The 19635-nt window shown below is 30.9% G+C and overlaps 2 protein-coding genes across 3 annotated transcripts in view; one reads left to right on the forward strand and one right to left on the reverse strand.

Moving 5' to 3' along the window:
• Nucleotides 1-4039: 4039 nt before the first annotated feature.
• LOC129920321 (PRKR-interacting protein 1 homolog) lies at nucleotides 4040-5051 on the forward strand. Its single transcript, XM_056001662.1, has 2 exons — nucleotides 4040-4276; nucleotides 4344-5051. The coding sequence occupies exons 1-2, from the start codon at nucleotides 4133-4135 to the stop codon at nucleotides 5025-5027; spliced, it is 828 nt and encodes a 275-aa protein (XP_055857637.1). The 5' UTR covers nucleotides 4040-4132; the 3' UTR covers nucleotides 5028-5051.
• A 3028-nt stretch (nucleotides 5052-8079) lies between these two features.
• The window catches only part of LOC129920320 (lissencephaly-1 homolog), a 34921-nt gene continuing 23365 nt past the window's right edge, over nucleotides 8080-19635 (reverse strand). For both annotated transcript variants that reach the window (XM_056001660.1, XM_056001661.1), the window contains exons 2-9: nucleotides 16725-16827; nucleotides 16341-16644; nucleotides 13901-14057; nucleotides 13654-13831; nucleotides 13453-13588; nucleotides 13216-13371; nucleotides 12918-13113; nucleotides 8080-10320 (exon numbers count right to left, since the gene is read on the reverse strand). In XM_056001660.1, coding sequence (XP_055857635.1) covers nucleotides 10247-10320; nucleotides 12918-13113; nucleotides 13216-13371; nucleotides 13453-13588; nucleotides 13654-13831; nucleotides 13901-14057; nucleotides 16341-16644; nucleotides 16725-16762 — 1239 coding nt within the window. In that variant the 5' untranslated portion in view covers nucleotides 16763-16827 and the 3' untranslated portion in view covers nucleotides 8080-10246. The remainder of the gene's footprint in view (nucleotides 10321-12917; nucleotides 13114-13215; nucleotides 13372-13452; nucleotides 13589-13653; nucleotides 13832-13900; nucleotides 14058-16340; nucleotides 16645-16724; nucleotides 16828-19635) is intronic.

The raw sequence follows: 19635 nt of genomic DNA on the forward strand, positions 1-19635 counted from the left end.
AATGCTTGACAGACTGGAAAAATGTGAATAAAACTGTGTCTGTAAGAAAATTATCGAGATAATTTCTCGATTGAACTGCCAAAATTACTCACAAGCAGAAAGGATGCGAGAAAGTAAGATATTTGAAAAAAATTTGATAATCTTGCATTAAATGTGAGATGTGTTAAAAGTAAAAGTGTTCACGGTAATTTATTTTTGTATCACTTAAATTTTTAAAATAAAAAAAAGAATATTAAAGAAAAAAAAAAGAAAAAATTACATGCCCTAACTGCGACTTGAACTTGGTACCCTCCACTCGCTGACCGACTGCTCTACCTTCGGACTACCGAGCCTTGAGATATTTATTGTAAAACTATGTCTATATGACCTTTGATGGCCAAAGGTACAAATATTTTCCCTATTTGACAGTTTCCAATAATTCCAATGGAATAAAAAATTTACAGGGTTGCTTCGAACATCGAGTTACAGACACAGGTTATTTTTCCAAATAGAGAAACGTATGGAATTTTTGTTTTAAAATTTTTCGATGCGAGAAGTTCTCGACTAAGTTACAGAACGTAGGCACAGGGGTCGTATCCACAGTACACATAAAAAGGTAGTATATTCCGAACTGACATTGGTCGCCAAATTGTCAAAACATGACAATTTGGCGACCAATGTCAGCTACCGAATTCTTAATTGTTTCAAATTACCGACGAGAAATACACAAAAACCGAAAAACCACGCACATCACTAATTTTTCAACAATTATCGACCATTTTCCGCGAAGAAATAAGAAGAAAATTGTTTTTACTTCAATTTATAATTTTTTCAAATGACATTTTATAAATTAAAACAAAAACAAATTTTCTGTTTACTGCGATTGAAATATAAAAATTAAAGGCCGACCTGACAGATTGGTGCCCATTTTTGACAAACAAATTTTGACAACGTTCGGAATATATTACCTTATTATGTGTACTGTGGGTCGTATCACCGCACACGATTACGATCATACGTTAACGTTTTGACTATTTCTCTCTCTATTTAATCAAAACAAAAAGATAGAGACACATAGCAACCATACGATAACGAAAGTATGCCGTAGTTCGACCCCAGCTTTAAGTACTAAGCAGTAGATAAATATTTCCAAAGGAACGCAGCCAATGTTTTTTTTAAGTTGTTTACCAGCATGCTATTCGTCCACACCCTCAGAGTTGAGTGTGGACGTGTTATTGTTGATGTTGAATGTCAGTGAAATGTCATTTTTGAATTCAACTGCCATTTCACTGTCATCAAGCTGGAAAATTTGCAACATTCTTTGATCTTAACGCCTTCAATCAGGTTGCGTTCGGGTCAATAAAAATGTAGAGCAGAGCTATTGAGCAACACGTCCACATTTACTCCATCACTTTGTTGATCAAGCGTGTTGATCATCACAAATCAACATAATGTGGACGCAGCTTAAGGATTTTAATAGAAAATGTAAATTGGAACGTCATTGGACCTTATGCCCGTCGTACACTATGCTCTCAACGCATCAATTTCGATATCAACGCATTCAACTCTAGTGTACGGTGTCCTCAATTATATTCAACGAACGAGTTGGAGAACGTTGCTCAACGAGTTTCTCAACAAGTATACGAGTAGTGTACGAGCTCGAGTTGCTCGTTGGAAATCCTCAATGAACGCGTTGAGCAACATTTTCCCGATAATGTGTTGCACATTGTTGTTCCAACTCGTTGTTGTAAATGCGGAACTGTATGTTGTGCGTTGCGTTGGATGCAACGAAATTTGAGTACGTTGTTCGAGTTGATCAATTTTTATCGTACTTTTGAAATGCATACAAATCAAAGTTTTGGACAGGTATTAAAGGTACTTGCCATAGAACCGTTTTCTTGATGTCTGTCCTAAGCGACACCACCGATGTGAATGAACATTTTTATACAGAAACGTTTTAGTAATTCTAATGTTAAAAACATTATTTTTTGAATTAAAAAAAAAGTTCAATTATTTGAATTAAAAAAGTTCAATTTTTTCAATCATTTTTACTTTTCCAAGCATTAGAGCAAGTACGTGCGACCCAGTTGTGCATTTTATTTTTTTTTGAGAGGAAATACTAAAAGAATAATAAAATATATGTATATAGAAATCAGGTGCGTGGACGCAAAAAATGTGTGCAACAGAAGTAAAAATTACATATATTTGAAAAGCTACCGACACCAATTATATTCAACGCGTTGTCCAACAAGCAATTTTTGATTATGTGTACGAGGGTATAAACTCGTCTATCAACTCGTTCAGCAACTACATCGAGAACGCAGTTGATAAACTAGAGGAACGATTTTTTTCCCCAAAATCCAACAAGTTTATCAACCGGTGTACGAGGCTGTTCCATAATTGAATGAGTTGGTCAACTAGGTGTACGAAGGTATCCAACAATTGATGAAGTTGATAAACCAGGTGTACGAGTGTGTTCAACAATTGATGGAGTTGATCCACTAGGTGCCAGTTGTACAATCGTGGATCAGCCTTGGTTCAGAAATTTAACCCTTCTTCGGTTCAAGCATGAATGTGGCTATTTCTATATAATAGGTGTGTTTTTTATTACCACCGGTCTTAACTGGTTATAAAAAACGCCTCGGGGCTTAGCGAGCAAAATTGGAAGCACTGCATACTAAATGTTCCGAAATCAGCTGACACAAAAAAATATAAAGTTGTCATATTTTTCGCTTTTGGGGTTTCTTGTTTGTTTTTGAAAAAAAAAAGTTTAACTAACTGTTAAATAAATATTTAAAATAATAATTGTCATTCCAAACATCAGTTTTGATGTTTTTAAACAAATTCTAAACAACTTACGAACAAGTTAATTTGGTAGCACAGATTTAAATCTGTTGAAAAAGTTAAGCCCAGAGAATTCTCCGGGCTAAACAACTCAGCCCAAGGGGCTAAAGTGTTGTTGCATTTAACATGTAAATTGCTTAGTCCCGACTGCGTTTTTTTTGTTCAGTTAAGACCGGTGGTAATAAAAAACACACCTAATATGAACCTTGAACCAGTGCTGAACTTCAGTTTTCTTACCAATTTCAGAAGATAAAAGTTGCTGATCCACGGATTAAATATTTGTACAACTGGCCCTAGGTTTAGGAGGCCCCCAACGCGTTTTATTCAATTTTACATCTAGTTTTGTTGCTCAACGTGAAGAACGTGAGTTTGTGCACTAGTGTACGAGGTTATAAAATTGCTTATCCAATTGATGAGTTGAATAAGAAGTTGGTTGAAATAGTTGTGCACGTAGTGTACGACGGGCATTAGAGGATATAATATATGGAGTGCTTGTTCCTATACCTAATACATTGTAACGCCATATGCATGGATAGGGGTCGCTGTCTTCGTTTTTCAATGAGAGTCCGGTTCTTTAGCTGTAAATAAACACGCTTGTTGATGACAGCCATCAATGAAAATGTTCCTAGAAAATGAAAAAGTGGAACGTGATTGGGCACAAACAGTAGGGGTATTCACGATTCGATGCAAATGGTCTTGTATCGTTGTAAAAGAGCAAAAGTGTAACATTTTCTTAAAATAAAACAACCAAATATACAGACTAAAATTTGTTTACACTTTTACACTTTTGCTATACGTATACCCCAACCCTATTGCAAAAATAAAATACCCCTAGTGTGTAGCCACCTCATGTGATTTTTCAATCGATTGAAAAATCACTGTGTAGCTAGGCACAAAGAGAGATTTCTGAGGGCTCAGAGATTTTTTAATTGAGACAAAAAATTTCTGCTGAGCGTTCTGCACTTTGGAGATTTCTGAGAAGAAATTTTTTTTGGATTCGTTCCTCAGTTTTATGTTTTCTTATTTTTTTGACGTTTATTTGACAAAATAGCTGTTTTTGTTCGATGATTTCGAGATTTTTTTCTTTGTGTTGCATATTCATTCCATTTTTAATTTTGAAAATTGAGATCACTTCTTTTCGGAAAACGACTTCAACTTCGAAACAGTTTGTTGAGCTCTGTTTCGTTTCGAATTCATTCCGATTTATCATAAACGTCAAAAATAGATTATTATATGTCAATTTATTTTTGTGTAGTAAACGATTTCTTTATTTTCTAAAATAAATTGTTAATTTTTTAAATAAAACAATATGCAAAACCTTGTTGAAAGAACATCAAAACACAAAAAGGATAATGCTGACAACGACAATGAGGAGGAGAAAAAAAAGCGACCTATTATTAAAAGTGCAACTGATTTGCAACGTCTTAAATTAGAAAAACTTATGAAAAACCCAGTACGTAAATATAATTTATGGTTCTTGCCTTCCATTAAAGTTTATTTTTTTCTTTAATTTATTATAGGACAAACCAGTCATAATACCTGAAAGTCCTAGAGAAAAAGATTACATGCAAACAGTACCGTCATTTGTGCGTAATGTGATGGGCTCAAGTGCTGGAGCAGGATCTGGAGAGTTTCATGTGTATCGACATCTTAGACGCAAAGAATATGCTCGGCAAAAGTGTATCCATGCAAAGAGCATAAGAGAGCAACTGGACGATGAATACCAGTCAAAATTGGAGAAGAATCGACTTGAAGCTGACGCCAAAACAGCCAAGAAACGTGCTAAACGATTGAAGAAAAAACAACGCGCCAAAAAGCCGAAAGTTCCCAAATCGGACGAAACAGAGAAACCGAATGATACTGATACTGACGACGACGAGGATGAGGATGAAGAAGCTCTAGAGAAGAAAGAAAATGATTCAGAGATATGTCAGGATACTGCTGGCCCAGCTCCCAAAGATGATATAAATGATATTCGCAATGAAGATGAACCTATTCAGAATGAGACTTTAAATACGTGTTTGAATACTGATAAAAGTAGCCAAAACAATCAAGAAAAAAATGAAAACGACAAACAAATAAGCACAGAAACTAAAGAGCAAGCAGAAACTGAAGATGTTGATGGAACAGAGAAGCAAAAAGTCGATGTTGAAGACAAAGCAACTGACGAGCAAATAAAAGAACCAAAACTTTTAGAATCATAAATAAATGAATTTTGTTCTAAGTTATTGCTGTTGGTTTTAATTTTGTTTTTATTTTACATATCTGCAAACTTGAAGGTGCTCAATTCCTATGAAAAATGTATTGCCGATACCAATAAATTACAAGGTAGCTCTTGAGCGTAATTACGTTCCCATGTTTGAAAAAGAGAAAACATTATCTGGGAAACTTTTTCTCACCATATCCCAAAACATAAGAAATTAATTAATATTATTACTATGGATTTTCTTTAAGGAACTCTAATTAATTAAACTAGTATTAATTTTTTTCTACGATAGATTTCTTGTTACTTGTGGATGACTTAAAACTTAACTCGGTGAATAAATTTTTTCGAAGGGTATGTCTTGCACTTGCTGTGCGTTTAAAAAATATGAAGATCGTGATCGTTTCGCAATTCTCAATTTTATTTGTCTTCTTTCTACTGTATCCACTGCACAATACTCCGCACTACAAAAGTCGAATAAGACTTTACTATGAAAATTGGGATCTTTGGCTTACGTTCGTAAAAAGACAATGGGCATAATTTAATACGAAGTCGATCGTTTTGAAAATCCGGGAAAAATACAATTTCACTTTTCCCATATTATGAGGTCCGGGAGAAAAGTTGTTCACGTCCCTAAAACTCCTCGTATAGGTAATATGCGAGGTAATCAACAGGTTCTTTTCTCACTTAAATTTTGGCGATGAATAAGAAACCTTTAACGAAAAATGCTTATTCCCTTCGGCTGAAATTCGCAATAGCTTTTCTTTTCGGGCGAAAAAAAATATTTCGGGTCGGGTGGAATAATTTTCACGTGAAACCCACAATAAGGCTGATTGTTTTCGATTTAGCCTCTATCGTTTTACCTACCCATGGACTTACGTCAGCTTTTCATCGCGGATTTTTTTTTTCATCAGAGCCCAAATGAGATAATTTTGCAAATGAAATAGGTTGTGCAATAGGCCTTGTCACGAATTGCATTCGTATCGTACATTCAATTAGAATTAAAAAAAATAGAACTTATGGCGAGTGTCAATTTTGTTGATAGTCGATCATCACAAATGAATTGTGGTAGTATGAATCTGTATAGTGTTTATAATTTTGATATCGACTCAAATCAAGTTCATAATTAACAATAGTTAATATCTTTGTCGAAAGAGATACATAATACATAAAACTATCTGATTTCATACAAATCATGCTTCGAGGTGGACCTCCGATAGGTAAAAACTGTCCGAAGCGTATGAAATCGCTAGGGCCGAATACCACAACAGATATTTATCGATTCGATCGACTTTTATCGCAACAAAAGTTAAACGGTAAGATCAATTTTAAGATAGATCCAGAGTTACATAACTCATCGAAATCGGTAAGTTAACTCAGAGTTAACTTTAACTCCGCACTGAAAAACTGGGCCTCAAAAACCTTAAGGACATTCCCTGATTTGAGGCTTCAAAGCTAAGTTACTCAGGCGACAAACTTTAAATCTGTAATGAGCTTTACGTATTGGAGAATAGAATTTGTAATCCTAAAGATTGTCGTTAGAAAAGCCAATCGACTATTATGACGAGTCCATTATTTGTTGTAAAGATCTGAAAAATTCACAAAAAGAAACATAAACTCGCACATCCACTTGATAATTATGCTGTTGTTTTTATTTAATACTCGATAATGATAAAAGACAAACATCTTCTTTCGTTCCATATATATATATTTTTTTTTTTGTTTCTTAGGTATGAAAATAATTAACGTTATGTAGTGTAATTTGGTTGTTTAGGTATAATTAATTGTTTTAAAAACGTTTGAAAATGAAATTTTTTTTATTGAAAAAGAACTTGATTAAAATTTTATTCGGATATTATTTTTTTTTCATTGAGACCTTCATTAATTTGAAGTAATTCTTAGTCAAGAACCTTAACAAATTGTATTATACATTATTATTAATTAATTATAAGTTAGTAGATTTTATTTTTGCAGTGTATATGTATTTTGTTTTCTTTATCAAAGTGCAACAAATGAAATGAGTAAAATTGTGTGTTTCAAATAGATTATATTTTATATATTCTTTTCTTTTATTAATGTGTAACGAGTAATTAATTTAGTTTTTTTGCCTTTCTATATAGCATTTTTATGTTTTTTTTCTTTTGTTTGTTAATAAATAAGCTGTTGATTAGTAGGATTTTCAGTTTTGTTTTTTAATTTTTTGTTTATAAATACATTGGCGTAAGCAATTCCTACTATTTTATAATTATTAAATATTTTGTTTAAAACGAAAACACAACATATTAGTTGCGAATGTAAATTCACCAACATGCTACATAATTATCTAGGTATTTCTTTTTTTATATAAGCAAATTTAACTAAATACGTTTAGTTCAATAAAAAAAAAAAAACATTAGAATGCCCTCTGTCATTTACCTTCGACCATTTTTTTTTTGTTTCTATTGTTGAATCGGTCAAACATGCTAATATATTAAAAAATATATGTATATTCATATGTTTTACAGGCGTATTAGTTTATTTATATGCCTCATTATATGGAAAAATAAATTGCACACCATTCAAACAAAACTAAAAGCATAAAGGCTTAAAATAAAAAAAAGTTAAATAAATACAAAAAATCGTGTTTATGTATATATTTTATTTGTATTTTCTCGATTTTTTGAGTTTTTGTAAATATTATTTTTATTTTTTATTTCTATTTTGCATGTTCGTTTTCGAGATCAACTATGAACTTGTTGAACTGAAATATTGTTATATGTAATACATAATTAAAAAAACTACAGTTTAGGACGTAATGTATCTTAACAAAATTATTTATGAAAAATAAACATAATTGAAGAATAATTATCCTTTTGCTCTGTTATGATTTTAATGAACGATTAAAAAAAAATACTATACATACGTAAAATTAAAATAACTAAATTGAATTAATTCGTACATTAAAAACTTCATAAAAAGTAGGTATTTCTTTTCCATTAAAAAAATCTTAAGCTTCCTCTAATGTAACTTAAATTGCTACAAGAAAATAAGTTTCTTTTTGGGTTGTTTGTATATGATTTTTGTAACATAAATTCGCCTACGTATTCGATGTTGCAAAATTACTTTAAATTATAGTAACAATACATACGGGAGGAAAGTGACTGCTTTTTTGTGGTCCTAAATAGAATAAAGCCTCCAATTTAAGTTAAAAATTGAAACCGTCTGTAAGAAAAATTGGGTTCTTAAGTTTTCATACACGGTCTCATCGGTTTTTTTTTTTTGGTTAATGATTGGTTTTAAATATGATTGGAAGGTATGGGAGCAAGGGTCAATTTTTCAGTGTTGAACTAACTCAATGTTAGTTAACCCTGAAAATAAATTCAAGAAGCTTTTTATGAGAATAGATGGACTTCTTAATGCCCATGTTTACCACAACAGCACAGAGGTAAAACATTGTTGTTGGTTATGTCAATAAATCATCAAAAAACTTTCAAGACTCGAAGTTAAAAATGCTTGCAAAAAGTCGATTTTTTATCGTCCAAAAACATATACTTTCCAATAGCGTCATCTCATTTTTTTTTACTACTCCACCGCAAATCATTTTGCCTAGAGCGAACTTTTTACGCGTCCTTTGAAGCGAATGACAATTTCGGAAATAAGTGAAAAGTTTAACACTTAAATTTGAATCAAATTCTATAATTCAACAGATTCACTCCATTTCCCAATTTTGATATATTTTCACATCGTGTGTGGAATTATCACCTCTTTGCCGAATAACTTGACCAAAAACATCAAATTAATGGTTCTTTCCAGAAAGACATGTCAATTTCCACCAGTTTATTGTTATTAAAAACAAGATTTTGAGTACCTCTAGTACCGTCACCCTCGACCATGGACCATGGTTATGGGGACGTACATTAATAATACCCCAAATGAATAGCATTCATTAATTTAAAATTTTCAAAAATGTCTGCATTGATCATATATCATGCATTTGTTTCGCATCACTTCATCATTTGAATTAAACCACTGTATGAAACCGTCACTTTTCTCTAATTTTGGTTTGCTTTTTTGTTGCAACACGTAGTGTTCATCAAGTGATTTAAAAAAAAATAAATAAAAGTTATAATATGCTTATCGCTTATTTATTAACGATTAATTTTATGTATTTTACAATTATTAATCAATATTATTGGGTAATTTTGCATTCGTTTTCTATGTTTATTTTTCTCATTATAATGTGTTTTTGTTCTTCTAAATTGAATTGAATTTTTACTCAACATCGTTTTTGTCCTGCTAAATATATTTTTTTTTTGTGTTTTTATATGCTTATTATATATATTAAAAGCTACACATTATGATTACAAATATAATATATATTAAATTTCTATAAATCCAAAACTGTATGTTATTTGAATTGAGTTTATAACTCAAGGAGTTAAAATTACTTTCAAAAAACGAAAAAGAAAAAAAAAATGTGGCCACGTCTTGTAATTAAATACATATATCACCAGTTGAGTCACAGATGAAGAAATACAGATAACCTATTTGTAGTCAATCAAGTAATGTTACTTAATATTATATTTGATATTTTTGTTCGATAAATAACATCACTTTTATTTTGTGGCTGCATGTGATCATCTGTGATGTTTTTAAATAAACGAAACCCATCTTTGACTCTGAAGCTTGTTCACTTTGTATTTTGTTTTGTAAAATTATTTAAACAAATCGATTTTTTATTTTTAAATGTGTAAAAAATAATAACATTTAATAAATAATAGAGTAAAAGCCAGAGGCAATCCAAATTTAAACAAATAAAAAATACATTTTCTCCATATCTAAATAAAAAATATATATCATTGAGTGTACTTTTACAATAAATGAATTCCATGAATTGTTGGCTGTGTAAAGAATTGTCTTGTATATTTTCTCTTTCAATGTTTCTTTTATATTTTGTTTAATTTTGTTTCATTAAATTCAAACTATTGTGGACGTTCACTCTTATATTGTAATATAAACTCTTTATATTTGTTGAATTTTTTTTAAAGAGAACATTTTTTTTAACAGAAAACAGGTGGCAAGGTTTATGTTTTTTTGTATTTTTTTAATCGTTTTTTATTTGTTTTTGTTTTTAATAATTAAATATCTTCTCTTATGGATTCATAATCTTAATGATTTATTGTTTTGTTTTTAATAATAGCATTTTAAGTTAAAATTAAATATTAAATAAAATAAATATATTTAACGACATTCCCATACTTTGACTGTTTGATCCACACTTCCTGAAATAACGTATGGATGTGTTTTGTGGAAATCTGAAATGAATGTAAAGGTAACAAATTAATAAAAATTAATCGAACTCAAGGTGTTTTTAATTATATTGAGGAAGCTTAAGGGGGGAAATCCCTCTGGAAATTTTTATTTTTGCATTATATTTTTTTTGCCTTAAAAATTCATTTATCAACCGAAGAAACTATTTTCAGTGGTCTAAGCCTTAAATGAAGCCTCAAAAGCCCCTAGATAGTCCCGAAACCCATACCTTCCGAACCTACCACAGTACGAAAACGAAAACTATAAACGCTTTTTCCTCGAAACGCGTTTTGTTCCGCGCCGTGCAACGTAACTCAAAAACTAATAAAGCTATCGACTTGAAATAAATTGAAAATTACTCTTTAATTTATTGGCCATTGCATGAACCTAAAAGTTCAATATAAAATTTTTACAATAAATATTTTTTTTAACAATTTGTTTATAAAAAAACATTGTGTTTTTTCGTTTTTTTAGTCTCTTATTTTTATTTTACACTTTTTTACTTGCGATATAGGTACTATAGGGCAAGTTTAGGATTCGTAAAAAAAATCGAACTCGAGATAACAATTTTACATGACATTACGATGATGGAGAATGCCAAAAAAGTGGGTCCGGCAATTCTGTCTGTCTGTCTGTCTGTCTGTCCGTCTGTCTGTCCGTCTGTCTCTATCTGGAGCTGCAGCCTAAACGAGTGAAGTGATTTTCTTCAAACTTGGTAGTTAGCAGTTTTTGGTGATTCCCTAGAGGGGAAATTGAAATTTTTTTTTATGACCAAAACTAACGGTACCTGCCATATAACGGAAATAGAAAAGTTAATTTTTTTCAAAAACGGCTCTAACGATTTTGATTAAAATTTTTGTGTGTAATACTACACATAAGGGCCAACTTTTTAAATAAAAAAAATATTTTTTGTACCGTTATTAACGGTACCTGTCATAGAACGGTTTTTTTCGTTTCTGAATATCTCGTACAAAATTAACCCGATTTAAATGAAAATTTTTATACAAAAGTGTTTAAGTAAAGATAATATTAAAATTTTAGAAAATTTTCAAAAAACGCAGTTTTGGTTTTTAAAAAAATATTTCAAAATTTTTTTTTGAAAAATCAATTTTTTGAAAACGGATCAATGAAAAATTTTGAAATTTAGTTTTTATGTGTAAATTAATTATTTCTTCAAAATGGCATACCAACTTTTTTTTTGAAAAATGTTAAAAAAATTTTATATATAAAAAATTATTTTTTTAAAAAACGGCTCCTACAATTTTCAAAATTTTTTTTCTAAAAATACCTTTTTATACGAGAAATAAAATGGCATATTTGTTTTTTTTTTTAAGATATTTTAAAACGGAGTTTTATTAATTATAAAAACAGATTTAATTTTTTTATACTACTTATGAAATTTCTTCAAAATATCGAATTTTAAATTTCTTGAATAAAAAGCTTTAACATTATAGTTACTTTAAGCATAAGAGCAAGTACGTGCGACCCCAGTCGTGCAATTTATTTACATTTTTTTACATGTTTTATTGTAAAAAAAATTTCTTTTTTGATTATAAATAATTTTTAAGGCACCCAAATAATCAGTCATCCTGAGCGCAACTCAGAAATAGCTTGTAATATTTTCATCGGATAAGAGAAACAAAGGAAGAGGAAGTGATCAAGGTAAATGTCTGCCTTGTAGGAAAAGTTGGGCACAGTAAATGATACAAAAATATACTAAATATAAATGAAGGTTTTCGGTGGGCCAAACTCGAATCCAAAGTCAGAAGAAATTGCTCAGCTCCTGTTTTTGAAATATTACCCTTAGAAAATTAAAAAAAAAAATTTTTGACGCATTCGGACGTAATTCTTGTATGTAAGAAAAATTGTTTAAACATTAATCGTAACGCCTTCTATAAGAAAAATTTTTCTTCTTTCGAGGCATGTTTAAATCTTTCCAGTTTTTATTTGTCTGTCATTTGTAATTTTGGGTTAAAATTAGTAAAACTGGAGCTATTAGATAGAAACGAAACCAAACTCTTTTCCAAGATAATGGCTGCTCCCGACCCCCTATCATCCCAACAAATTGACTTTTATGATAGACATAAACCCATTCCATGAAAAAAAATTTTCCCGTAATTACTAGTTTGAAAACTACCGGAGGTGCGATCTATTTTTCAATCTCCAGTTAGACTATCAGGAGAATAAGGTCAATATAAAAAAAGATTATTCCTACTAAAAAATAACCCAAATACAAGTTTTAAATGGAAAGTGTGCAAATAAATATACATGAAGTGTTTTTTTTTTAAGAAAAAGATACTTTTAGAAGGACCTCAGTAAAACTAAAAAATCATTTGCTTATTAAATTATTCGCCAAAAGTTTTGTGATGAACTTAAATCTCGGAAAGAAAAATAGAGCCCTAAAATTTAAGGTGCGTCTCTCCCAAAAAAAACTCACTTCTTTGTCTCAGAAATCTACACAAATCATAGCCCTCTGATATATCTCATTGTTGTACGCATGCGTCATTTAATTTTTTTTTATAAATTTCATATAACAACAACTTCAAAAACATTTGTGATATGATGTTTTAAAATTACAATTAGAATGAAATAATAAACTTACCAACAGAAGTGCAAAAGTGTTGATGAGCATACAGAGTTTTCATGCATCGCTTATTGCGCAAGTCCCATACACGAATGGTTTTGTCGTCACTAGCAGATACCAAATACTTTCCACCCGGATGGAATGATAGTCCCCTAACCCAATTGTCGTGGCCAGTTAGAGTAAATAAGCATAGGCCGACACTCACGTCCCAGATCTGCAAAAAGAAAAATTTATGTTTATCACTCAAGTTCACAAAAATTAAGTCTGGTACTCTTGTACTTTTTCATTTCATTAAATTAAAAAAAAAAATACTTACGCGAATTGTTTTATCCCTCGATCCAGAAGCAAGGAATGGCCCTTGATGATGGCCTTTTTTGTTATCAGCACCCGCAGCCTCATTTATTGCTGATGTGGAATTTTCGGGTGCCCAAGCAATGCACTCAACTGTGTGATCATGATCTCTCAGTTCAACCTATGATTTGAGAATTCGTAACATATTTGTTAAAAATTTCTATATATGTACATACATGTTTATAATAAAATATGTACTTACTTTACAGTCTTTTGAATTTGTCAACCACACTCGAATTGAGTGATCATTTGAGCACGACGCAAAGATTCCACCATCAATGTGTACTCTCACCATTCTAACCCATTCTCTGTGACCTGTGTATGTCTTAACGCAGTATCTGTTTAGTAATAAGAAAAGAAATAAGTACTTTTCAAATTGTATTTATTGTAAAATTTAACTCACCCAGTGGCAACCTCCCACATTTTAATTGTTTTATCCCGAGAAGCTGATAAAACAAAATCACCAGCTGGAACAAACGCCACCGACGATACATTATGATCGTGTCCATGCATAGTTTTTACACACTCATAACTCTGTTGAAAGTCCCATAATTTAATGGACAAATCAGCACTACAGGATGCTATAAACGTCAATAAAACACTTTTTTAGCAACTCAATGGAAAAATAAAAGTAATTCATTAATGATTACCCAATAGTTTCCCTTGAGCGTCAAAAGCAATATCTTGTACTGAATCTGTGTGGCCTTTAAGACTTCGTTCATATTCGCCAGTCTCAAAGTCCCAAATTTTAATGGTGGCATCTTCGGATGCTGATACCATTAAACCAAATATCGGATGAAAGACAACCTAAAAATTAAAAGAAAGTAGTTAATTATTAAGTACTCAATAAATTGTTTCAAGTTATTATAAAAATCAAAAAATCTGCCTACATCTTGAAAGAGCTTTTTTATATAGAAGTTTCTTCGGCCTTAATAGAGCTCTAGGTTTTTTTCTTGGTACATAAGTTTGCCCTGGAGGGGATATTGAAATTTGTTTTGTGGATGTCATGAAACATACAAAAATGCTTGTTTTAAATTTCGAAAAGGTCTAAGGAGCATTAAAATGTCCAATTTCAATATAAAGTTACACAATTTGATGAAAACTTTGAACCCAGTACAAAATCGTTAAAAATGAACGAGCATATTTTCACGGAATGGAAAGGCAAATAATTTACAAAATTTTGATTACAGCCTAGTATTCACGATTGGAAGATCTTCATGATTTAAAAAATAACGGATTTTCCCTGTTGGGTAGTTGGTTATGAATTATGATGTATTTAATAGAAGCCATGTTAAGACTCTTCAAAACTGAGCTTGGGTATAGAAGGGCTTTAAAATCCCTACTTTTAAGCTGCTATAGTATTTTTGATTGTACAGTCAGGTTTCAGTTCATATCTAGAGAATGAAGTTTTCAATGTTTATGAAGATTAAAATTGGAAAAGACAAGACGAGGAGAGCTTTGTGGTCAGCAGTTGCGTCTGTCATTTTTATCAGAAAAAGAAACAGATTTACTTCAATATTATTTTCGTAATCTTAGTACCTCTATGCTGTTTTTTTTTTTGTGTTTATTAATAACTTTTTTTGTAGAGTAGAAAATTTGAATTCAAATTTTCTGGGTTGCTCCGCCATATTTTCTAAAAATGGATTCAAAAGTCATTTTCAAAAAAGGTTACGAAGTTTCCTTATGAGGGCGACTATATATACTATCTATACATACATATCTAAGTTTATTCAAATTCTTCCTTATTCCGTGACCCTTCTTTATTAAATAAATTTTATCTTGGCTATAGGTTGACTATAGACCTATAGACGAAGAAGATAAAATTTATTTCAGTTTATTCATTTTATTATATCCTTGTATAGCCAATGGCTTATATATTTCGAGAAAAATATTCCTCATCATCAGGGTGGCTAGATAAATTAACATAAACATAAAATAATATTAAAAAGAAAAAAATATTGAATTACCTATTCGTTATATTTTTATTAAATCATTCAAGGGCTGCTTTAAGTCAATTATCATCAATAGGGTTGAATTGATCCCTTCTTATCGAATGAACACACTCCCAAACAAAATATTAGGTTCTGGAGGATTTTTTTGTTTTTGTTTATAAAAACGTTTGCAACATCAAGTCTGAAGGAGAAGTCTTAAACTCTTCTACTATTCTCGATTATGTTTAAGAATTATTTTAATATTGGTGATTTTCAAAATTATTTTTTTGATTTGGAATTTTAATTTATTTAAAAAAATTTTTCTGATTATATATGTTTCGTGTCTACTGATTGCCATTGTTCCGCTGATAGTTGGTACGAAAAATTATTTACATATGTTAACTAATTTCGATATGAATTAAAAAACTCACATAATGGACCTAACTTTTTAACCCGAAGTGTAAAAAAAAACAAATAACGGTAGGTGTTAAGGGGTTATCGACATTCTGCGGAGGTTATTGAAAGATAAGCCGATACGGTGGCCACTCATAGGTTGTTCTAATCAGTTTCACGGTGAGTAAATTGCTCTTAACGCCGACTGTGAGTTTTATTACAAAGAAACGAAGCAAAAAAAAAACACATAAGCACGTTGCGTTTATAATTGCTACCATGAAGTGTGTTTACGTTTCACAAAGTAGATTAGTGAAACTTGACGGTCATTTGTTGAGTCATGCTAATTCAAGAATAAATACATTGAAAACAATTACCAGCATTTGTCGAAGAAGATAAATTTTGTGTGCCAAAAAATAACAATTCAAAGGTGTGTTGAATGTGAAAATGTATCTAGTATTGAATATATAAAATTTATAATACTAAAAATTGACATTGCAGCAAAGCAATAGCGTAGAAACACTTGCAATAAAATTAAAGAAAAGAATTTAGACTATTTTCTCTGAAAAGATTTTGTGAAAATGATAAACATGTACACGTCTTGTAAGATACTTTTTAATATCTTATACTATACGATTTGACATTCGAGTTGGGTTCTGGTGAAAAATGGGTTATAAGAAATTAAAACCATAATGGAAGATGTTTTAAGCTCAATTGAAATATGTTTAAAGTTAAAACAAATAAAACTTATTAATAATAAACAACTCACTCTCGTAATACTGGCTCTATGGCCGGAAAGAGAAAATTTCTCTGGTGGTCTTGGTATCCATTCACCGGGACTTCGTTTGGCTTTTGTTGGTGCTCCTTCAATAACTTCTTTTTCAGCCTCTGAAAGCTTAGCTTCTAATTCCATAACTTTCTTTTGTAAACGTATAACCGATGTCCATTTCTTTTCGAGTAATCCACCAAATTTCTTTTCAGATTCAACATTAATTAGATCGGCTTCTTTGCGGAAAGCCTCTAATGCATCGGAATATCCATTACTGCCCAAATAATCGGCAATCGCTTGGTTACTATACAATTAATTGAAAAAAAAAGAGAAAACATTATTAAGTATCAAAAATGTTTTTCCAAGAAATTTTATAAATCTTACAGCTCCTCGCGCTGCCGTTGCGACAACACCATTTTCATGCTGTTTCAAAATATCCGAGCTTAAGTGAGTAGGTGTTATTAGTTTTGGCTTCTTTTCGCTTAAACTGAAATGGGAAAAATGAAACAATTATTACAAATCATTTAAATACATAAAAGAGGAAAAATATGTTAATATGCTAACTAACAAAGTCAAGGACCATTATATTTAATGGTCAAACAAAATAATAATTTCTACGAATGTCTCAACTAAATACACTTATTAACTTGTAAATATTCATAACCCACGTCGTCTTCGTCCACAGCGATCAATAGCTTTACTTTTCTATATCTTAGAAACAAACTTTGGCTATGCGAAGTAGTTGGGTGTCCATCCTCCCAAACCAAAAGAAAACAGCAAACGACAAATTTCAAGAGGGAAGCAAATCTTGCGATTTAATTTTGTTTTATGCTAAATAAGCGTGTGAAGTTTCGAAAAAGCATTCGCTCGTGTTTATGCAACCAACTTCAATTCCAATTCGAATCCGACATGAAGTACGGGGTTATAAAATCTTAAATTTCGGCGATATTTTGTAATTTTCTTGCATTAACATCGACACCCACGACGACTACGACTACGACGACGACGAGGCAAGGCAATAACGTCAAAATCAAAATGTAATCGTCAACATTCACATGACTATGAGTACTAAAGGCTATGCGAATTAGGAGGAAACAAAAGCTAAAAAATAAATGAAAAAATAACAGACTCATGAGTCATGGTCGTGGTGGTTGGTGGTGGTTGGTGGAGAGGCCAAGAAAGACGAAATGCAAGAGGAAGACACTCACTACGAAGTTTTTAGCTGATGACTGGCGCTGATAAGGGGTGATGGCGGACGGTGAACGACGTAGTAAACAAAAAACACCAACTATTGAAGCTGATTGCGCCTGAGTTGTTCATTCAATATAAAATCCAAGTGTTGGAAAAGGTCATGCTTATAGGCAAAGACATCGGTGGATAGTGCATATCTGTGTGTGTCCGTGTACGCTCCTTTCATTGATTTTTTAAATGTTATTGCTCGATGTTTGCTTCCTTTGAGACAGAGAATATTGCCGTTGTCGTTTGAAGTCATATTTTTCATTCGTCGGAATTTAATCGAAAAATGAGGGGGTGGACGTACACGTACAACAACATAGAATTAATATCAATGTTAAGGTTATTATAAATATTTGTTAGTCAATTTTTCAAGTCTTCTTGTTTTTTTTTATTTTTATTTAATTTTTGGCACGGCATCATACAGAAGACACAAACAAAAACAACAAACAAAGATAAGTAAAATAAACTTATGGTTAAATTAAGTGAAAGGGAATTGCTTCGATGATCTGTTTAAGGAAAAAGTAATTCAACTTTCTCGTATTCTCAGACAATTTAAAGATTCAAGAAGTAGTGAGAGTTTATTTTAAGGAATGCTAAATCTTTTCTGAAATACAACAACTGGATTTTGTTGCGTGACAGTGGAATGAATGCATTTGGATAATATATGAATTTGAGATAATGAATTTTCTGTCTGATGTACTCGTACATATATACATAAAAAAAAAAACTAATTTATCGATTTGAGCTAGAGGCACTTATTCATACTACGCCCAATTTTTAACTTTGTTATCTTTGAATAAGAGTTCCTTTTTTGGGTCTGCTATGTTTTAATTTTTTAATGAATCGATGTCTGTGTTGTTGTTTGCTGACTTAGATTAACCAGAAAATATTTTCTTCAAGAATGTTGATTCTTGCTTCAAGAATTGCTTTTGAAAGTTTCGAATCAAAAAATATTAACAAAATTACTTAAAATCCTCCGTTTGTGAATACATAAATTTAATACCAAGTTTTTGGTCATTATTATGGAGTATCTTCTCGAAAGAAATGTTTAAAATCGAAACAGACAATATCACTGAACATGAATCAAATTAGCTTCGAATTAAAAAATTTGTACTGATTTCGTTTTTCTGTCCTTTCGCAGGACAAACTTAAGAAGGAGAATGCAAAAAAAAAATAACTATTACTTCCAAACTATATCTTTTCGACAATGGTATCCTCGCAAGAAAGTATCGTTTTATTTGCTTTTCGTAACTCTTATTGTAAGACTCTTATTGACTACATCAAAATATGAAAATTTAATTTTTCTAATTCTCCTTGAACCAAATATAACCTTTACCCTTCATAAACCCAATTAGTACACGATGATAGACGAGACGATAGTAATAGACGTTCGGAGAGCACATTAATGACGATATCGTTAACGATTTAGCGTTTTGATGATAATCGTTTTGAAAATTACGGAAGAATACCCAGTTCATTATGAAGATCATTGTATTGCTTCTAAAACCATCAAACAAATATTTGGTAGGTTTGTTAGAAAAAAAAAAACAAATTATTTAACTAATAATAGCGATCTCATAAAGATTATAAAAAAGATTTGTTAAGTTCTACATTTAAATTTTGTTTAATCTTTACTCTGTATCCTATCCAAAAACCGTTCATTTGTCAATGATATTTGTTTCTTTTATTTTTTGTTATTTTGGGTCAACGCTTACATTCGACAAGAAAAAAAAAAAAAATAGAATTAACATGACACACATACATATTATTTACATAAATAGTTTTATTCCAATACAAACATCTTTGAAATCAGTTAATAAATAAATCGCAACCGTATCGAAGTCTAATATATATTTATAACCGATCTTTAGTCAGCACTATATGAAAATATTTCTAATAGAACAACAACAACACCAATCGATTCGAGCAAACAAAAACATGTGCCACAGAATAATTTATTAATCAACTTTTATCAAAATAGAACCAAATGTACATAATTCAAAATTTATATAAGAATGACAAAAAAAAAATAACAATAAAATAAACTGGAGGAATCAAC

The sequence above is a fragment of the Episyrphus balteatus genome, chromosome 4 (genome assembly GCF_945859705.1).
Source record: "Episyrphus balteatus chromosome 4, idEpiBalt1.1, whole genome shotgun sequence".
Taxonomy (NCBI): Eukaryota; Metazoa; Arthropoda; class Insecta; order Diptera; family Syrphidae; genus Episyrphus; species Episyrphus balteatus.

Excerpts from the sequence above, each read along its gene's own strand:
- LOC129920321 (XM_056001662.1), top strand. The coding sequence starts at position 4,133 with ATGCAAAACCTTGTTGAAAGAACATCAAAACACAAAAAGGATAATGCT. Across the intron at positions 4,277-4,343 it reads AAAAACTTATGAAAAACCCA|GACAAACCAGTCATAATACC; the intron begins GTACGTAAATAT and ends AATTTATTATAG.